General features: G+C 38.3%; 2 protein-coding genes across 15 annotated transcripts in view; one reads left to right on the top strand and one right to left on the bottom strand.

Annotated features, from left to right (window-relative positions):
• The window catches only part of ZBTB8OS (zinc finger and BTB domain containing 8 opposite strand), a 130,558-nt gene that overhangs the window by 50,701 nt on the left and 61,943 nt on the right, over window positions 1–17,914 (top strand). For 2 of the 14 annotated variants that reach the window (XM_060140686.1, XM_060140685.1), the window contains exon 7: window positions 6,182–6,213. The exons of 11 other annotated variants lie outside the window; for them this stretch is intronic. In XM_060140686.1, coding sequence (XP_059996669.1) covers window positions 6,182–6,213 — 32 coding nt within the window. Of the gene's footprint in view, window positions 1–6,181; window positions 6,214–17,914 lie in introns of those variants that run through there. One more of the 14 variants, XM_060140678.1, reaches the window with a different exon arrangement.
• Window positions 1–17,914, bottom strand: part of ZBTB8A (zinc finger and BTB domain containing 8A) — a 48,355-nt gene that overhangs the window by 23,852 nt on the left and 6,589 nt on the right. The window contains exon 2 of the mRNA XM_060140673.1: window positions 13,033–13,127. The gene's annotated coding sequence lies outside the window, so the exon portion shown is untranslated. The remainder of the gene's footprint in view (window positions 1–13,032; window positions 13,128–17,914) is intronic.

Here is a 17,914-nt window from a genome sequence, read left to right on the forward strand (position 1 = left end):
AAATCTAATAATTCCTCTATTCTAATCTGAAGCACAGCAGTAGGTCATGACTTAACAATTTTTTGCTATTATACATAATGCTGCAATGAGTACCTTTGCACACAGATCCTTGAGCACTTGTGAAATAATTTGATTCCTAGAAGAGTACAGACAGATTGCCTTCCCAAAACACTATATCAATTTAAATCTTTACCAACATGAAATGACAGTGCCCTTTTCCCCCAACACTTTAATTAACTCTGGATATTATCTCTTTAAAATGCTTCTCTTCTACCCTTAAGGAAAAATACCAGGGAAATATCAATACTATTATTTAACATTGTCCTGGAATTACGAGCCAATGAATTAGGCAATATAATTAAAATATGAATATTGGAAAAGATGAAATGGTTATTGTTATTGCAGATATTATATATCTTTAAATGCAAAAGTAAAATTAGAAAACTATTTTCTAAAGTAAAATTCTGGGCTTCCCTGGTGGCACAGTGGTTAAGAATCCGCCTGCCAATGCAGGGGACATGGGTTCAAGCCCTGGTCCGGGAAGATCCCACGTGCCGTGGAGCAACTAAGCCCTTGTGCCCCAACTACTAAGCCTGCGCTCTAGAGCCCATAAGCTACAACTACTGAGCCCATGAGCCACAACTACTGAAGCCCCCGCGCCAAGAGCTTGTGCTCTGCAACAGGAGAAGCCCCCACGATGAGAAGCCCGCACAGTGCAAGGAAGAGTAGCCCCCGCTCTCCATAACTAGAGAAAGGCCATGCACAGCAACAAAGACCCAATGCAGCCAAAAATAAATAAATAAATAAAAATTAAAATATAAAATAAAATAAAGTAAAATTCTTGAGCTTCTGTCATGTTGGAGTAACTGGTACTAGACTTGGCCTTCTGCTATAAACAATTAGAAAACTGGACAAAGTACATGAAAAAATTGTCTTTGGACAATGAAAACAGGGCAAGTGAGACTGTGATCTCCAAGAAAAGGAATCAAATGAGGCAGCCTATTATCACTTTGGCTTTCTGGATTTTGATACAGGGAGGGGAAATCAAACTGCATTGAATAGACAGAGGTGGTGTTCAAGAAGGCTGAGGCGCCTGGCAGTTGTGGGGCAAAGTACCAGAGAGAGGCAACTACACAGGCAAAGAGATCAATAAATCTGCACGGGAGTATTCTAGAGTCTGTGCTGAACACTAATCTACAAATGTGTAAGGTTAAACTACAAGAGTTCAGCTGAAAAACAATTGGGGAACTGTGAGCAGAAAAATTCCCAGAGCTCACACAGGGTTAAGAGACAATTAAGTTTTGACCAGTCAGGATAAAGATTCTTCACTGAACACCTAGGGCATTTACTAGAGACCCCAGAAGAGAAACACCTTAGTAGAAGGACTAACCTAACTCAACAGTAAAGATGACTCTAGAACTGCCCCAAAGTTCAAAAACAAGCTTCAAAATCATCAAGCTGATTCATCTGCAACTTAACTAACACATAAACCAAAATTCAAAAGTCTTTGAAGGAAAACAACAAAATTCAGATACTCAAAAACATATAATTACAATGTTCACCATTCCATCAAAAATCACTAGACATGTGAAAAAGCAAAAAAAGTCACCTTAAAAATCAGAAGAAAAACTGGTCAATGGAAACAGATCCAGGAATGAAAGAGATGCTAGACTTAGTAAAACAAGGATGTAAAAAAGAGTTAATATACTTAATAAAATTTTATATTTAAAAATTTTATATTTAAGTTTAATTTAAAATTTGAAGAAAAACATGAATATATTGAGAGAAAGACAAGATATAAAAATGATCAAAAAAATCTAGAAACAAATACAATATCTGAAATTAAAAATTCGGTAGATGGGCTTAGTGGCAGATACTATAAACTGCACAAGAATAATCAATGAATGTGAAGACATAGCAATGGAAATTATCCAGACTAAAGTTTTTTAAAAGAACTCGGGCTTCCCTGGTGGTGCAGTGGTTGCAAGTCCGCCTGCCAATGCAGGGGACATGGGTTCGTGCCCCAGTCCAGAAAGATCCCACATGCCGCGGAGCGGCTAGGCCCGTGAGCCATGGCCACTGAGCCTGCGCGTCCGGAGCCTGTGCTCTGCAACGGGAGAGCCCACAACAGTGAGAGGCCCGCATACCGCAAAAAAAAAAAAAAAAAAAAAACTGACAAAAAATAAACAGAGCCTTAGTGACATGTTAAACAATATCAAATTGGTCTAATATATTTGTAATTGACGTTCCAGAAAAGGTGGGGGCAGAAAAAATATTTGAAGCAAAGAGGAGAAACATAAATATACACTTACACTATACATCAGAGGTTGACAAACCTTTTCTGTAAAAGGTCAGATAGTAAATATTTTACGCTTTGCAGGCTAGTAGTCTTTGTTGCAACTACTCAACTCTGCCACTGTAGCATAAAAATATGCCATAAACAATACGTAAGTGAATGGCTGTGATTGTGTTCCAATAAAACTTTACTTACAAAAGCAGGGAGTAATCCCCATTTGGCCTGAAGTCTGTAGTCTGCTAACCTGTGCTATATATGAAGTGGTACAATATGTGATAATTATAAGGGAAAATGCATATTACAACTCTTGGAGCAACTGTTAAATATAAAACAAAGAAATTAAGCTAATAAGCCAACAGTGGGGATAAAATAGAATACTGAAAATTACTTAATATTCTTTTATTGAGGCAGGAAAAAAGGGGAAGAGGAACAACAGAGATGGCATAAATAGAAAACAAATAGCAAGACGGTACACTTAAATCCAACTATATTGATAATTATATCAATGAAAATATTCTGAACTGCATTTAAAAAGGAGATTGTCAGACTGGATAAAATTGATGACTCAAATATATGCTGTCTACAAGAAACACACTTTAAACTTAAAGATACAAATGTTAAAGTAAATAAAGGTAAAAAAGCATATGATTAATTGTAAGAGAGCTGGAATGGTTATATTAATATCAGACAAATCAGGTTCAAGACAATACCAGAGCTAAAAAGATATTTTATAATGATAAAAGGATTAATTCATTAAGAAAATATAACAACGATAAATGTGTACATACTTAATAACACAGCTTTAAAATACATAAAGCAAAAACTGGCAGAAGTGAAAAAAGAAATACTGAAATTCATAATTATTATTGTATATTTCAACACTCCTCAGTAATTGGTAGAAGGAATAGATAGAAAAATCAATATGGATATAAAACACCTGATCAACACTATCAACCAACTTGGCCAAACTGACATTTGTAGAACACTCTATACAACAGATTAATGGAATAGAATAGAGTCAGAAAAAGACATGCAAATATTTTATCAATCAATTTTTTTAAGTAAGGCTCATTTCATCAATTGTTTTTACAAAGGTGACACAGTAATTCAATGGGGGGAGTAATATTTTCAAACAAATGGTGCCAGAACAACTGTATATCCATTACAGGAAAAAAATAAACCTTGACCCTTACTTTACACCACATATTGATACAAATTTTCACTCAAAATGGATCATAGAACTCAATGTGAAAGTTAAATTTCTAGAAGAAAACACAGGAGAAAAATCTTTAGGACCCTGGGGTAGGCAAAGATTTCTTAGGACACAAAAAGCACGGACCGTAAAGAAAAATTTGACAAACCCTGCTCTTTGAAAGATACCATTAAGGAAATGAAAAGCCCAGCCATGAACTAGGATAAAATATTTGCAATACATATATCTGACAAAAGACTTGTATCTAGAATATATAAAGACTTCAAAAAACTCAATGATAGGACAAACAACTCATTGGCAAATGATTTGAACAGATATTTCACTAAAGATATACAAATTAGCACATGAAAAAATTTCAACATCATTAATCATTAGGGAAATACAAACTGTGGTTTTACACAATGAACACTGAAAGGTCATTACACACCCACTGTAATGGCTAAAACTAAAAAGACTGACAGTACCAACTGCTGACAAGGATGTGGAGAAAGTGGATCTCATACACTGCTGGTGGGGATGTAAAATGGTACAATCAATCACTTTGGAAAACTGTTTAGCAGTTCCAATAAAGTTAAACCTACTCTAGGACCCAAGAATTCCATTCCTAAGTATTTACCCAAGAGAAATGAAAACATGTCCACAAAGAGACTTGTATCAATACAAGAATCTTCATAGCAGCTTCATTCATACTAGCCCTAATCTAGAAAGAAATGTCCATCAACTGGTGAATAGATAGATTGTGGTACATCCATACCATGGAATAGTAGTGAGCAACAGGAAGGAACAAACCTCCGATACACACAATGACATGAATGAATCTCAAAAGCATTAGCCTCAACAAAAGAAGCCAGACACAAAACAGTACAAACTGTGTGATTCCAGTCACATGAAATTCTAGAAACAGGCAAAATTAATCTAGAGTGACAGAAAGGAGGTTGACAATTGCCAGGGGCTGAGAGTGAAACGGGCGTTTACTTCAAAAAGGCATGAGGAGGGCTTCCCTGGTGGTGCAGTGGTTGAGAATCTGCCTGCTAATGCAGGGGACACGGGTTCGAGCCCTGGTCTGGGAAGATCCCACATGCCACGGAGCAACTAGGCCCGTGAGCCACAACTACTGAGCCTGCGTGTCTGGAGCCTGTGCTCTGCAACAAGAGAGGCCGCAACAGTGAGAGGCCCGCGCACCGCGATGAAGAGTGGCCCCCGCTTGCCACAACTAGAGAAAGCCCTCACACAGAAACGAAGACCCAACACAGCCAAAAATAAATAAATTAATTAATTAAAAACTATTAAAAAAAAAAAGGCATGAGGAAAAAAAAAGATAGGACGGAAGTTCTGGGTGATAGAAACGTTCTATATCTTATTTATGCTGATTAATACAAATGAATACATATCAAAACCCACTGAACTTGTACACTTAAAACCGGTACATCTTATTGTATGTAAATTATACCTTAATAAAGTCAATTTTTAAAAACTCCTTAGAAACAAGAGAATTTGGGAAGATATCCCAGTTATAAAATACACAAAGTGAATACACAAAAAATGAGTAGCTAGTTATCAGATGCAATGGAAGGTTCTTCTTGCAAAATAGTGAAAATTAAATATTTTAACAAGAAATATGCAGAAACTTTATGAAGAATATGATAAAGCTCTGTAATGAGGATCATAAAAGAACACTTGAATAAACAGACTCCTGCCTTAGCTTCCTTTCTGTTCTCTGCTTTTACCAGAGGGATCTGCTAAAATGTAAGTCAGGTCATATCATTCCTCTACTCAAAACTTCCAATGGTTTCCCTCTCAGAATGAATGCCAAAATCTTTACCCTCGTCTAAAAGGGCTGCAAGATTTCCCTTCCTCCCTCTACCTGCCCCTAGCTCTAACCTCATTGGTTTTGATATTTCCCAATGTGCCAATGCACTCCTGATGGACCTTGTGTCGGGAACACTCTTCACCCAGATCTTCACATAACTTGTTCCCCAACTTTATACAAATCTTTGCTTCAGTATCACTATCAGAGGTTATCTTGACAAATCCATCTTTAGTGTGGGAAGTTTCAGTTGATCACTAGGGCTCAATAGCTGTTGTCATAGAAACTATGTCATATGTGGCACAGTTTAGAAACCAGGGGAAAGGATTAAAAGGAAACATGATAGCTGTCTTCCAATATTGAAGGACTATTATGTGGAAGAGGAAGTAGAATTATTCTTCAGCAGTAGACTAGTCCTCTGGACTGATCACTAGAACGTAAGTTCCAAAAGAGCTGACTGTTTTGTTCACCTCGGCATCCCTCGCACAGAGCGTGTCTGGCACACAGATGCTCAGTCATATTTGTTGAATAAATGTTCAGTGTAGTTCTGAAAAGCAAGAAGGACGGATGGATAGGACTAAAGGGGGACAGATGTTAACTCAGTATAAAGGACAGTTTCTTAAAAATGAGAACTTGATGGGATTTTTTTTGAACTCAGGTGTCTTGATCTAGTGCCTTCATATTTATATGCAAGCAAACTAAGGTTTGGAAAGTTTTAAGTCGATGGTTATTATACTGCTTGTCTCAGTCCATGAGTGGGTTTTGAAATCAATTTAGTTAGGATTTTAAAGAACACAAAATAGAATTTGAAATAGTAGAGCTTATTGCAAATAGTAAGAATTCTTATATGAATTTTTTGTTTCAGATAGAGAGAGAGATTAATAAGCAGAATCCCAGGTATGTGTGTATTGGGTCAAGATGTAAAATGTAGTATTTCTTACTGCAGGTTTTGGTAAAAAAATTTTTTTCTTGAGAAATACTGGGTTAAGCTGTTCAACAACAGAATTTGCCCCCTTGCAAAGTAACGAGTTTTATTTGCAGTTGAGGTAGAGGCAGAATGTCATTGACTTAGGGTGAATACACTTGGGGAGAGGTGGGGCTAGATGACTTCAGGAATTTATATTTTTTCTTTATATTTGTCTATATTTTCCAAAAGGATCATACATCCTTTTTAAAGTGATTTAAAGTAGTTTTAAATACATATATATGAAACACATTTTACAATAGAAATTAGACATTTTAAATGGAGATGAGATGGTTTCTGTAGGTTGACATTTAGCACCATTTGTCCTGGAATCCAAGGCAAAAGCAAAAAACAGAGAAACACAAACAATTTATATAGTGCTCACATCATTTGCCCAGTAGAAATGAGCATTGTTCTGGCACTAACTTTTAGGAGGAATTTGTATGTGAATTATTATGAGGACATAAAATTTCATTATAGAGAATATTTGGACTAATACAATAAACTTCCTAATTGGTCTCCTTGCCTTTTATCTTTCTCTCTTCAATCCACCCTGAAGTGTGTTTTCCTTCCAGATTCTCCTGTTTAGAATTCTTTAGTGGCCCCTTCCTGCCTACTAGATAAAGTCCATATTTCTATGAATGGATTTAGTACCCTTTACGACCCAGCTTCTGCCAATCTCTGCACTCTCATCTCCTACCAGCTACCTCACCTCCCACTCTTAAGCTATATGCCATTCCCAGGCACGTTATACCTTTCATGCCGCCAAGCTTTTGTACATATTGTTCCTGTGCTACAATAAAACCACTCTTCTCAGTCTGAGAAACTCTCACTCTTCGTTCAGAGTCAGCTCAAACAGAGGATCCTTTGGGAAGCTTTCCTTGACTTCCCTGGGCTCATGTTTTTGTTTGTTTGTTTGTTTTTTGGCCATGCCACGTGGCATATGGGATCTTAGTTCCCTGACCAGGGATCAAACCCGTGACTCCTGCATTGGAACCGTGGAGTCTTAACCATTGGACCACCAGGGAAGTCCCCTCTGGGCTCATGTTAATTGCTATTCCCTCCATGCCCCATCGTACTGTATACATGTATGCCATGGCAAGTGCTAGAATGCATTTTATTTGCCTATTCTGATGTATATTTCCCTGCTACATTGTATTGAATAATATCCATATGAGGAGAGACCATGTCTATGTGTATGCCCAACCTTAGTTTAATGTTTGGGATGTGGTAGACATTCAATAAATATCTTCACCAGTATCCTTACTGAACTAACAAAGGTTCTTTTTTTAAAAATAAATAAATAAATTTATTTATTTATTTATTTTTGGTTGCACTGGGTCTTCGTTGCTGTGTGTGGGCTTCCTCTACCTGCGATGAGCGGGGGCAACTCTTCGTTGCAGTGTGTGGGCTTCTCATTGCGGTGGCTTCTCTTGTTGTGGGGCACGGGCTCTAGGCACATGGGCTTCAGTAGTTGTGGCAGGAGGGCTTAGTAGCTGTGGCTCGCAGGCTCTAGAGCGCAGGCTCAGTAGTTGTGGCACACGGGCTTAGCTGCTCCGCAGCATGTGGGATCTTCCCGTACCAGGGCTCGAAGCCGCGTCCCCTGCAGTGGCATGCGGGTTCTTAACCACTGCGCCACCAGGAAAGTCCTGAACTAACAAAGGTTCTTTACATGACTTTCCCTATATGTTGCCTCTAAAGTCAAGGACGTCCTGGGACTTCCCTGGTGGTCCAGTGAGTAAGACTCGCATTCCCGATGCAGGGGGCCTGGGTTCAAGCCCTGGTCGGGAGCTAGATCCCGCATGTATGCCACAACTAAGAAGTCTGCATGCCGCAACTAAGAGCTCATGTGCCGCAACTGAAGATTCTGCATGCCCCAGTGAAGATCCCGTGTGCTGCAACTAAGACCCAGTGCGGCCTAAATAAATAAATAAATATTTAAAAACTAAAAATAAAATAAAGTCAAGGACATACTATAATTAATTCAACAAAAACATTTCAAAGGCAAGCTAAGCTAATATGCTTTGAGTACACTGTCCTTTGGAATTTTATCTTGACATGGGGTTCAAGCTCATTAGCTATCACCTTTTTTTGTGTCCCCACTGTGTACTATACATAACTTTACTGTGACATATATCACACTAATTTTTGTGTCTGTCTTTTCCTGTAAACTCTTTGAAGGCAGGTGGAGTCATACTCATCTTTTTTTAATCCCCATTTTATGGCACAGAGTCTGGTCTACAATCTATTAAAAGTTTGTTGGTGATAAAATATATCTATTTTAGCCCCAAACTCAGCATCTTTTTTTTTTTAAACATCTTTATTGGGGTATAATTGCTTTACAATGGTGTGTTAGTTTCTGCTTTATAACAAAGTGAATCAGTCATACATAAACATATGTTGCCATATGTCTTCCCTCTTGAGTCTTCCTCCCTCCCACCCTCCCTATCCCACCCCTCCAGGCTGTCACAACAAACCCAGCATCTTAATAGAAGCATCCCAGTAAAGTCAGCAACAGAACAAGGATGCCCTCTATTACCACTATATATTATTTAACACTGTTCTGGAGACATTAGCCAATGCAATTAGACTAGAGAAATAAACTACAGAAAGGAACAGTGGAGTGTAGGAGGTAAAATTACCATTGTTTTCAGATAAGATGATTGTATACCTGGAAAATGCAACAGAATCAACTGTAAAATTACCACAAACAAAAAGAGTATTCATTCAGGGCTTCCCTGGTGGCGCGGTGGTTGAGAATCCGCCTGCCAATGCAGGGGACATGGGTTCGAGCCCTGGGCCGGGAAGATTCCACATGCTGTGGAGCAACTAGGTCCGTCCGTGTGCCACAACTACTGAGCCTGAGCTCTAGAGCCTGCAAGCCACAACTACTGAGCCCACATGCCACAACTACTGAAGGCTGCATGCCTAGAGCCCGTGCTCCACAACAAGAGAAGCCACGACAATGAGAAGCCTGCGCACCACAATGAAGACCCAACACAGCCAAAAATAAATAAATAAATTTATTTAAAAAGAAAGAGAGAGAAGGACAGACCAGTGGAGTATACTAGGAAATCCAGAAATGTACCCCAGTATATGTGGGAATTTAATATATGATGAACAATAAAAAGATGAGCAACTTACTATGTGGCACTGGGACAATTTTTAGCCTTCTGGAAAAAGAAATTAAGCTGGATTTTCACTTCTCATCACATAGCAGGATAAATTACATATGGATCAAAGACTTAAGTGTGAAAATAAGGCCATAAAAGTGCTAAGAGAACATTTGGAAGATTTATAAACTCAAAGTGGGAAAGGCCTTTATAACCATGACTCAAAATACAAAAGCCATAAAAGAAAAGATTGATACATTTAATTACATAAAGATAAAACAAAATTCTGTATGGCAGAAAAAATCACAAAAAGGCAAAAGACAAATAACAACGTGGCAAAAATGTCTATTAGAGAAAGGGCAATCCCCATAATATACACCAAGCTTCTAAGAAATTGGCACAGTAACCGAAGATAAAATAAGACAAAGGATAGTTCACAGAAAGAGAAATACAAATGTCCCTTATCGTATGAAAGGATGTTCAACCTCAGCCATAAAAATATAAATGCAAATTAAAACTATACTCTAACACAACATTGTAAAGCAATTATACTCCAGTAAAGATGTGAAAAAAAAAATAAAACTACACCGATGTTTCATTTTTCCTCTCTCAAATGAGCAAAAAAATCCAAACATTTGATAATATTGATAAGACTGTGGAAAGCAGGCACTTTCAATCTTTACTGGCAAGAATATAAATTGGTATGACCCCATGGCAGGCGATTTGGCAACAGTTCTCAAAATTATGAATGCATATATTCTCTGACCAAGCAATTTCACTTCTGGGAATTTATCCTACAGGTATACTGGTACATGATCAAAGTGACACATGTACATAGTTATTCACTGCAGCACTGTTTGGAATAGCAAAAGACTAGAAAAATGTCTATCAGTAGGGGAGGACAGTCAGATGGAAAGATGGCTATGATACATACATGACACATATGATACATGATACACATAGTTAAGTTTTTTTTAAAAAGGGAAGGAACAGGGACTTCCTTGGTGGTCCAGTGGTAAAGAATCCGCCTTCCAATGCAGGGGATGCGGGTTTGATCCCTGGTCGGGGAACTAAAATCCCACATGCCGAGGGGCAACTAAGCCCGTGTGCTGCAACAACTGAGCTCGCACACCTCAACAAGAGAGCCGGCCTGCTGCAAACTACAGAGCCCACGCACCCCGGAGCCCATGCGCCACAACTAGAGAGAGAAAACCCGCATGCCACAACGAAGAGCTCACACTGCAACGAAAGATCCCGCACACCCCAACGAAGACCCCACGTGCCACAACTAAGACCCAACGCAGCCAAAAAAATAAATTTTAAAAATAATAAAAAATTTTTAAAAAGCAAGGAACAGAGTATATGTGTGTGTGTGTGTGTGTATACACACACAAAATACAAGGGAAAAAAGCAGAAACTCTGGAAGGATTAACAAGAAACCAGGATGATGGTTGCCAGTTGGAGGCAAGGTGGGACCTGGGAGACAGAGGCAAAGATGGAAGGGAGACTTTATATGGTATACTTTTTTAATATTTTGAGTTTTTTATTTTTAAAAATTATTTATTTATTTTTGGCTACGTTGGATCTTTGTTGCCGCATGCAGGCTTTCTTTAGTTGCAGCAAGTGGGGGCTACTCTTTGTTTCGGTGCACAGGCTTCTCATTGTGGTGGCTTCTCTTGTTTCAGAGCACAGGCTCTAGGCGTGTGGGCTTCAGTAGTTGTGGCACGCGGGCTCAGTAGTTGTGGCACGTGGGCTCAGTAGTTGTGGCTCACAGGCTCTAGAGCGCAGGCTCAGTAGTTGTGGCACATGGGCTTAGTTGCTCTGCGGCATGTGGGAATCTTCCCGGACCAGGGCTGGAACCCGTGTCCCCTGCATTGGCAGGCAGATTCTTAACCACTGTGCCACCAGGGAAGTCCCAATATTTTGAGTTTGAATCATATGAATATATACTCAAAAATAAAAATTTTAAAGTGTGTCAAACAAGTGGGTGAAATATTAACTATCAGTCTCATATTTAGCCAGATCTAGGTTGTAATTCAAGATTAAGATATCTTGGGAGCTCTCAGAGTAATGATATTCTGTGTCTACTTAAGTCAAGATTCATGTGCTACATGAACAAGTGACAAGATGACATTCCATTATGAAATGTTAAGAGGTTGTATTTCTTGGGAGAAAAAGAAAGAGAGAGAGAGAACAACCAAGCTACTGCCAGATGAACAAACAGCTACACTATTGCAATTGTCAATCTGCTTACTGGTCTGAACACAGTGATGATGACAGGAATGGGAAGGAAGGAAAAGATACAAATGTCTTGAATGGGAAATAAATCCATGGGTCTTGATGGCTGATTGAAAAATCTTACTACATATTTTCAGAAAGCCCCACAGTAGTCCCCAGAGCTCTTATAATTCTTATTCGATTTGCCTAATTGTACCAAAGTGTACCACGATTTGTAATTGGCTGTGGAAGGCTAGAGAGACATAAAGAGAACACAGCGATTTTAAAAACATAGGTGTTTAGTAGTATCACTAACAGAAATTAGGAAGCCAGGAGGAAGAAAGCCAGGTTAGAGAAAAAGCAACGACTTAGGTTTTAAGTACACGGTGTTTGATGTGAGTGGGAAATCAGGTAGCCGTGGCCAGAGGGCCACTGGAAATGCTAGTCTGAAGTTTAAGAGGGGAAGTCAGACTTGAAGGTGGAGATGTGGGAGATATTTGCAAATAGAGATGAAGGGGCTCAGAGGAAATCCGGGCTGAGGAAAGAACCAGGAGGACTGTGGTGACCGTGGAGCAGAATGGGGAAGAGAAGCCAGAGCTACAGTCAGAGAATTACAGGGAGAATCAGGAGAGCATGTGACATGTACACGGAGGGTGGGGAGCTTTAAGAAGCAGTGAAGGGGTCAACACGGTGAGAAATGAAAGGGCCACAGCAATAATAATAGTAGCAATGTGCACTGTCTCCTGAATCCTGACACACAACAACCTATCAGGTAGATGGTATTGCTAGCCCCATCTTACAGCAAAGGGTATTAACCCGGGGAATCCCCTGGTGGTCCAATGGTTAGGACTTCCTAGGACTCTGTGCTCTCACTGCTGAGAGCCAAGGTTCAATCCCTGGCTGGGGAACTAAAATCCCATAAGCCGCAGCAAGGCCAAAAAAAAGGGGGGGTGGGCAGATATTAACCCAGACAGTGACTCCAAAGCTGCAGGATGTAACTGATGAGCTATACTCCTTGAACAATGTCTCGGGGAGAGCTGGGAGATCAGAGTTCTGACACTAGTTCTACCACTAAATTAGCTATATGTCCATGGACAAGTAACTTTCCCTTTCTAAGTTTCACTTCCTTCTCTGCAAATTGAGGGTATTGGTCTAGATAAACTCCAGCTCTTATGTAAATTTGAGTCTTTGATTAAAGCAGAATGGAAGAAATACATACACAAGATAGGCAATGAATTAAAAACTTAGCCATAAGTGAACAGGGAGACCTGGCCAAGAAAATCGGAATGTTGAATGTTTCATACAGTGACTTTTCAAGCAATAAACCCATACTCTGATACATAAAATCTATAATTGCAAAACTCTACTTTTTATCTATATATTTAAGTCAGGTATAACATCAAGAATTAAAATTTTTCATACCTGGAAATTTATAAATGCTGCTCTTGAAACCCTGCTAAGTTGATTGAATGGAGTAAAAAAAGGGAAGATTCCAAGTCTGTGTATGAAGGATTGTCCTGTAGAGACAGAAAAGAGCTATTTACAATGAACTTTTGTAATAAGAGACAGAAACATCTGCTAAGGTACATAATAAATATTTATTCAAATAAATTATAAGGGAGCATTTATCAGGTATCATTTTTTAGCATACAAAAATAGATCATCTGGCACAGAATATTAGCTGACGGGAATCTTATCCACCTATCTACCTATTTATAACCCAAAACTTAAAATTAAAATCTGCAAGAAAAGATTTCCAAAATTAAATTATGGCAAACTGAAAGCAAACATACTTTTTAACTTTGAGAATAAAATAAACTTCTTAAGACAACAGCTATTCAAAGGCAGGCCAATAGATGAAATACCAAGACAGCAACATATGTTCTATTACTCTTTTCCTGCAAGTGGCATCAATATGATTTGCAAGAAAACCAAACAGAATAGCTTTAAAGATTCAACTTGAAAAGTTAAACATTTCTTTAAAACTCTATGGTTAAGAGGGAAGTGGGGGAAAAAAGTCCTACTACATATGTTCAGAAAGCCGCACTGCAGTCACCCAGATCTATCATTCAATTTGCCAGATTGTACTACAGTGTACCACAATTAGCAACAGGAGCTGCAACAACGTGTATTAAAAATGTTTCAGTTTCTACTATATTCCAAACATTTTTCATTACCAAAAAAAAAAAAATCTGTTCAACTATTTTGTTCACTGACCATGAAGTTTTTGTTAATGTAGTGACTGTTAAAGCTTTATGTCCATAGGTAGTGGAAAAATGAATTTAATGCTTTTTAAATCAATGAATTAAGCTAAGAATTCCCAACAAAATAATTCTGACTAAATTAATGAAATCACTTTTCAAAATAATATGTTTTTTTCTGATTATAAAAGTATTATATACTTACAGAAAATTTTAAAAATACAGGGAGATATAAAGAAGAAAACAAAATGAAATAACTTTTAAATGAGCATCCTGAAAACACCACCAGAGAAAAGAGAACTGCTCAAATATACTTTAGTTAGTAAAACAAATGCATCAGCTATCCACCCATGAGGAGGTCGAAATTCTGGCAACTTAAACCATTCAAAACACTGCTATTTAAAACACTGACCTAGAAGTTTACAAAAAAATTTTTTTGAACAGCAACCAAAAGAGAAAATAGCCAAGATGATCTGAGTATTCCATAAAGTGTCATGTGATTTCCTCTTATGATTGGCAAAGTTTATTTAAGAAGAAACAAGTCCCACAGTCTTTATATGTGGGAAGAATGGGAGATTTAAAAAAAATTTTTCTTTTAATTTTTTTTTTTTTGATGTTGGAGGTAGGAGTTTATTAATTAATTTTTGCTGTGTTGGGTCTTCGTTTCTATGAGAGGGCTTTCTCTAGTTGTGGCAAGCGGGGGCCAGTCTTCATCGCGGTGCGCGGGCCTCTCACTATGGCGGCCTCTCTTGTTGCGGAGCACAGGCTCCAGACGCGCAGGCTCAGTAGTTGTGGCTCATGGGCCTAGTTGCTCCGCGGCATGTGGGATCCTCCCCAGACCAGGGCTAGAACCCGTGTCCCCTGCATTAGCAGGCAGATTCTCAACCACTGCGCCACCAGGGAAGCCCCTAAATTTTGTTTTTTAAACAAAGGGACAAAAAACAAACTAAGAGCAAAAGGTGATGGAGTTAGGAAGCAGCAAACCTCTTACAGTGGTTTATCAACACTTTTTATGTGTTTACATTTAAAGTACAGCAAAGAATAGAATTGGCTATGAAAAGGATTTTAAGAAATACCCATAATTAAAACAGCAGGATCTAATTTAGGGGTAAACTAGGATTCTGTACTCGGAGGAACAAAACAAATAACTTTTTTTTTAACAACTTTATTGGAGTATAATTGCTTTACAATGGTGTGTTAGTTTCTGCTTTATAAAAAGCAAATAACTTTTGAGAACAACTCCTCCCGACCCTAAAAGCTCATCTACCCCAGTGAGCGAGGAGGGCACTTAGTAAAGGGTATTCACTTTGATAGCTTTAATGTCACTATTTCAACAATGCTACTTAAGAGCACTAACTAGCACTGTGCAGTGTACTGGGTCTGTACAGTGGCAAGCAAAATTAATTCTGAGGCTTTTTAAGAGAACTGACTTCTGAACATTGTCTGTACCCAAAACAGTTTATGCATACTTGATGAAATGTCAGTTTTAGTGATAACCAAGTTCTACCCTGGCAGAAATTAGTTAAGAGTAGATTTGTGTATTAACCCCCAGCATCCTTTCTAACTTCCTTGTGGAAAATTAAAAAGACCATTTCCCAGACTCCTTTACAGTTACGTTTCCCCACGTGAAATGGGGCCCATCTATCAATGTTCTTCCGTGAGATTTGGAGGCAGAAATGAGGTGGGAGCCACCTTTCTGCTGCTCTGGCTGTTAATGCTGGCAAGCACATTTATGGAAACATTGGGTTTTTCTGCAGCATTCCAGTGTCCAGAGCCTCATGGTTGTCAAGAGACAAGTTTGGTGGAGACAGCCGTGACTAGCTGGTGGGTGTTAAGGGGCAGTTTCAGAATAGCAATTTCTTGACCCTTGAATTGCAGTGAGCAGTGTCATCTGGAACTCAGAAGTGCCAGTGGTGGCCTCCCGATTCCCTCCCTTGGAGGCCCTGTTTGGCAGTCTGGTCCTGGGAATAATTTCTGAAGGCCCAGCCCAGAGCCCACTCCTCTCAGCCTTTCCAATGATTCTGCAAACGAATTAAAATGCTAGAGCGGTTGCTCTTTCCTGCAACTAGGCCCAGATGACATATTAGCACATCAGTTGCCTCAAAATGTAAGCAGAAGGGTGATTAGTCTGTGGGCAGCAGTACTGGGCAGTGTGCTTGCCGGTACAGGCTCTGGAATCAGATTGCCTAGGTGCAAATTCTGGCTCTGCCACACATTAACCTCCCTGGGAAGTTAACCTCCCTGTGCCTTAGTTTCTTCATCTGTAAAATGGGACTAGTAATAATACCTATACCTTCTAGAGTTATGCGACACAGTAAATGAAAAGATAATCTAAGTAAAGTGCTTACAACAGTGGCTGTCTTATAACAAGCCCCTGAGAGATGTTAGCTATTATTAGAGTAATAATAGTAATCACTATTATTAATTATGCAGGCCACTTTAAAACACTACTTTAACTGAGCAGGAAATGTAAACATTTTAGAATTTTATTACCACACATTTTCTTGTAGCCTAAAGAATGCTTACTTATACAAAAGTGGACACAGAAAAAATTTGACTGGTTCCCATATTTGTATACTCAGAGAGAGTGATCATTTCAAAACCACAGTGTACGTGAGGATAGCAAACCTCTACTCTAACTAGTCAATTAATTAGTTACTCTAACTAGTTATTGGAGACCTCACCCTAAGGGTTTTTTTTTCAACTGAAGTATAGTTGATTTTCAATGCTGTGTTAGTTTCTGCTGTACAGCAAAGTGATTCAGTTATACATACACATATATTCATTCTTTTTTAGATTCTTTTCTCATATAGGTTATCACAGAATATTGAGTAGAGTTCCCGTGCTCTACACTAGGTCCTTGTTGGTTATCTATCTTATATATAGTAGTGTGTGTGTGTTTATCCCAAGCTTCTGATTTATCCCTCCCCCCCTCCACATTACCCCTTTGGTAACCATAAGTTTGTTTTGGATATCTTTAAGTCTGTTTCTGTTTTGTAAATAAATTCATTTGTTTCTTTTTTAAAAAAATTAGATTCCACATATGAGTGATATCATATGATATTTGTCTTTCTCTGTCTGTCTGACTTACTTCACTTACTATGATAATCTCTATGTCCATCCATGTAGCTGCAAATGGCATTATTTCATTCTTTTTTATGGCTGAGTAATATTCCATTGTATATATGTACCACATCTTCTTTATCCATTCCTCTGTCAATGGACATTTAGGTTGCTTCCATGTCTTGGCTACTGTAATTAGTGCTGCAATGAACACTGGGGTGCATGTATCCTTTCGGATCATGTTTTTCTCTGGGAGTGGGACTGCTGGATCATATGGTAGCTCTATTTTTAGTTTTTTAAGGAACCTCCATACTATTCTTCATAGTAGTTCTACCAATTTACATTCTCACCAACAGTGTGGAAGAGTTATTCTTTAGAAACAATTTTTGTCATTTTCCCATTTCAAATGTTACCTCATTAATTATGCTCTATGAACCAGGGTGTTTGTTACTTAGGTTTTTTTTCAGCTTCATTTAGATATAACTGACAAATAAAATTGTAAGATATTTAAAGTGTACATTGTGGTATACATATATATTGTGAAAGGATTCCTCCCATCTAGTTAATTAATACATCCACCACCTTAGATATTTATCTTTTTTTGTTGTTGTTGTTTGGTGAGAACATTTAAGTTCTACTCCCTCAGCAAATTTCAATTATACAATACAGTGTTATCAACTATAGTCACCATGTTATACATTAGATTCTCAGACCTTGTTCATCTTATAGCTGAAAGTTTGTGCCTTTTTACCAACCTCACCCTACTCCCCCTACCCTCCAGTCCCTGACAACTACTTTCCTACTCTCTGCTTCTATGAATTGGACTTTCATTTTTCAGATTTCACATATAAGTGATAACATGCAATATCTGTGTTTCCCTGTCTGGCTTAATTCACTAAGCATAATAAACCCTCCAGGTCCATCCATGTTGTCACAAATGACAGGATTTCCTTTTTGTCATGGCTGAATATTATTCCAATATATATACAATCATATTATATATATATAATAATATATATATCACATCTTATTCATCCATT

This window comes from Lagenorhynchus albirostris, chromosome 2 (assembly GCF_949774975.1).
Source record: "Lagenorhynchus albirostris chromosome 2, mLagAlb1.1, whole genome shotgun sequence".
Taxonomy (NCBI): Eukaryota; Metazoa; Chordata; class Mammalia; order Artiodactyla; family Delphinidae; genus Lagenorhynchus; species Lagenorhynchus albirostris.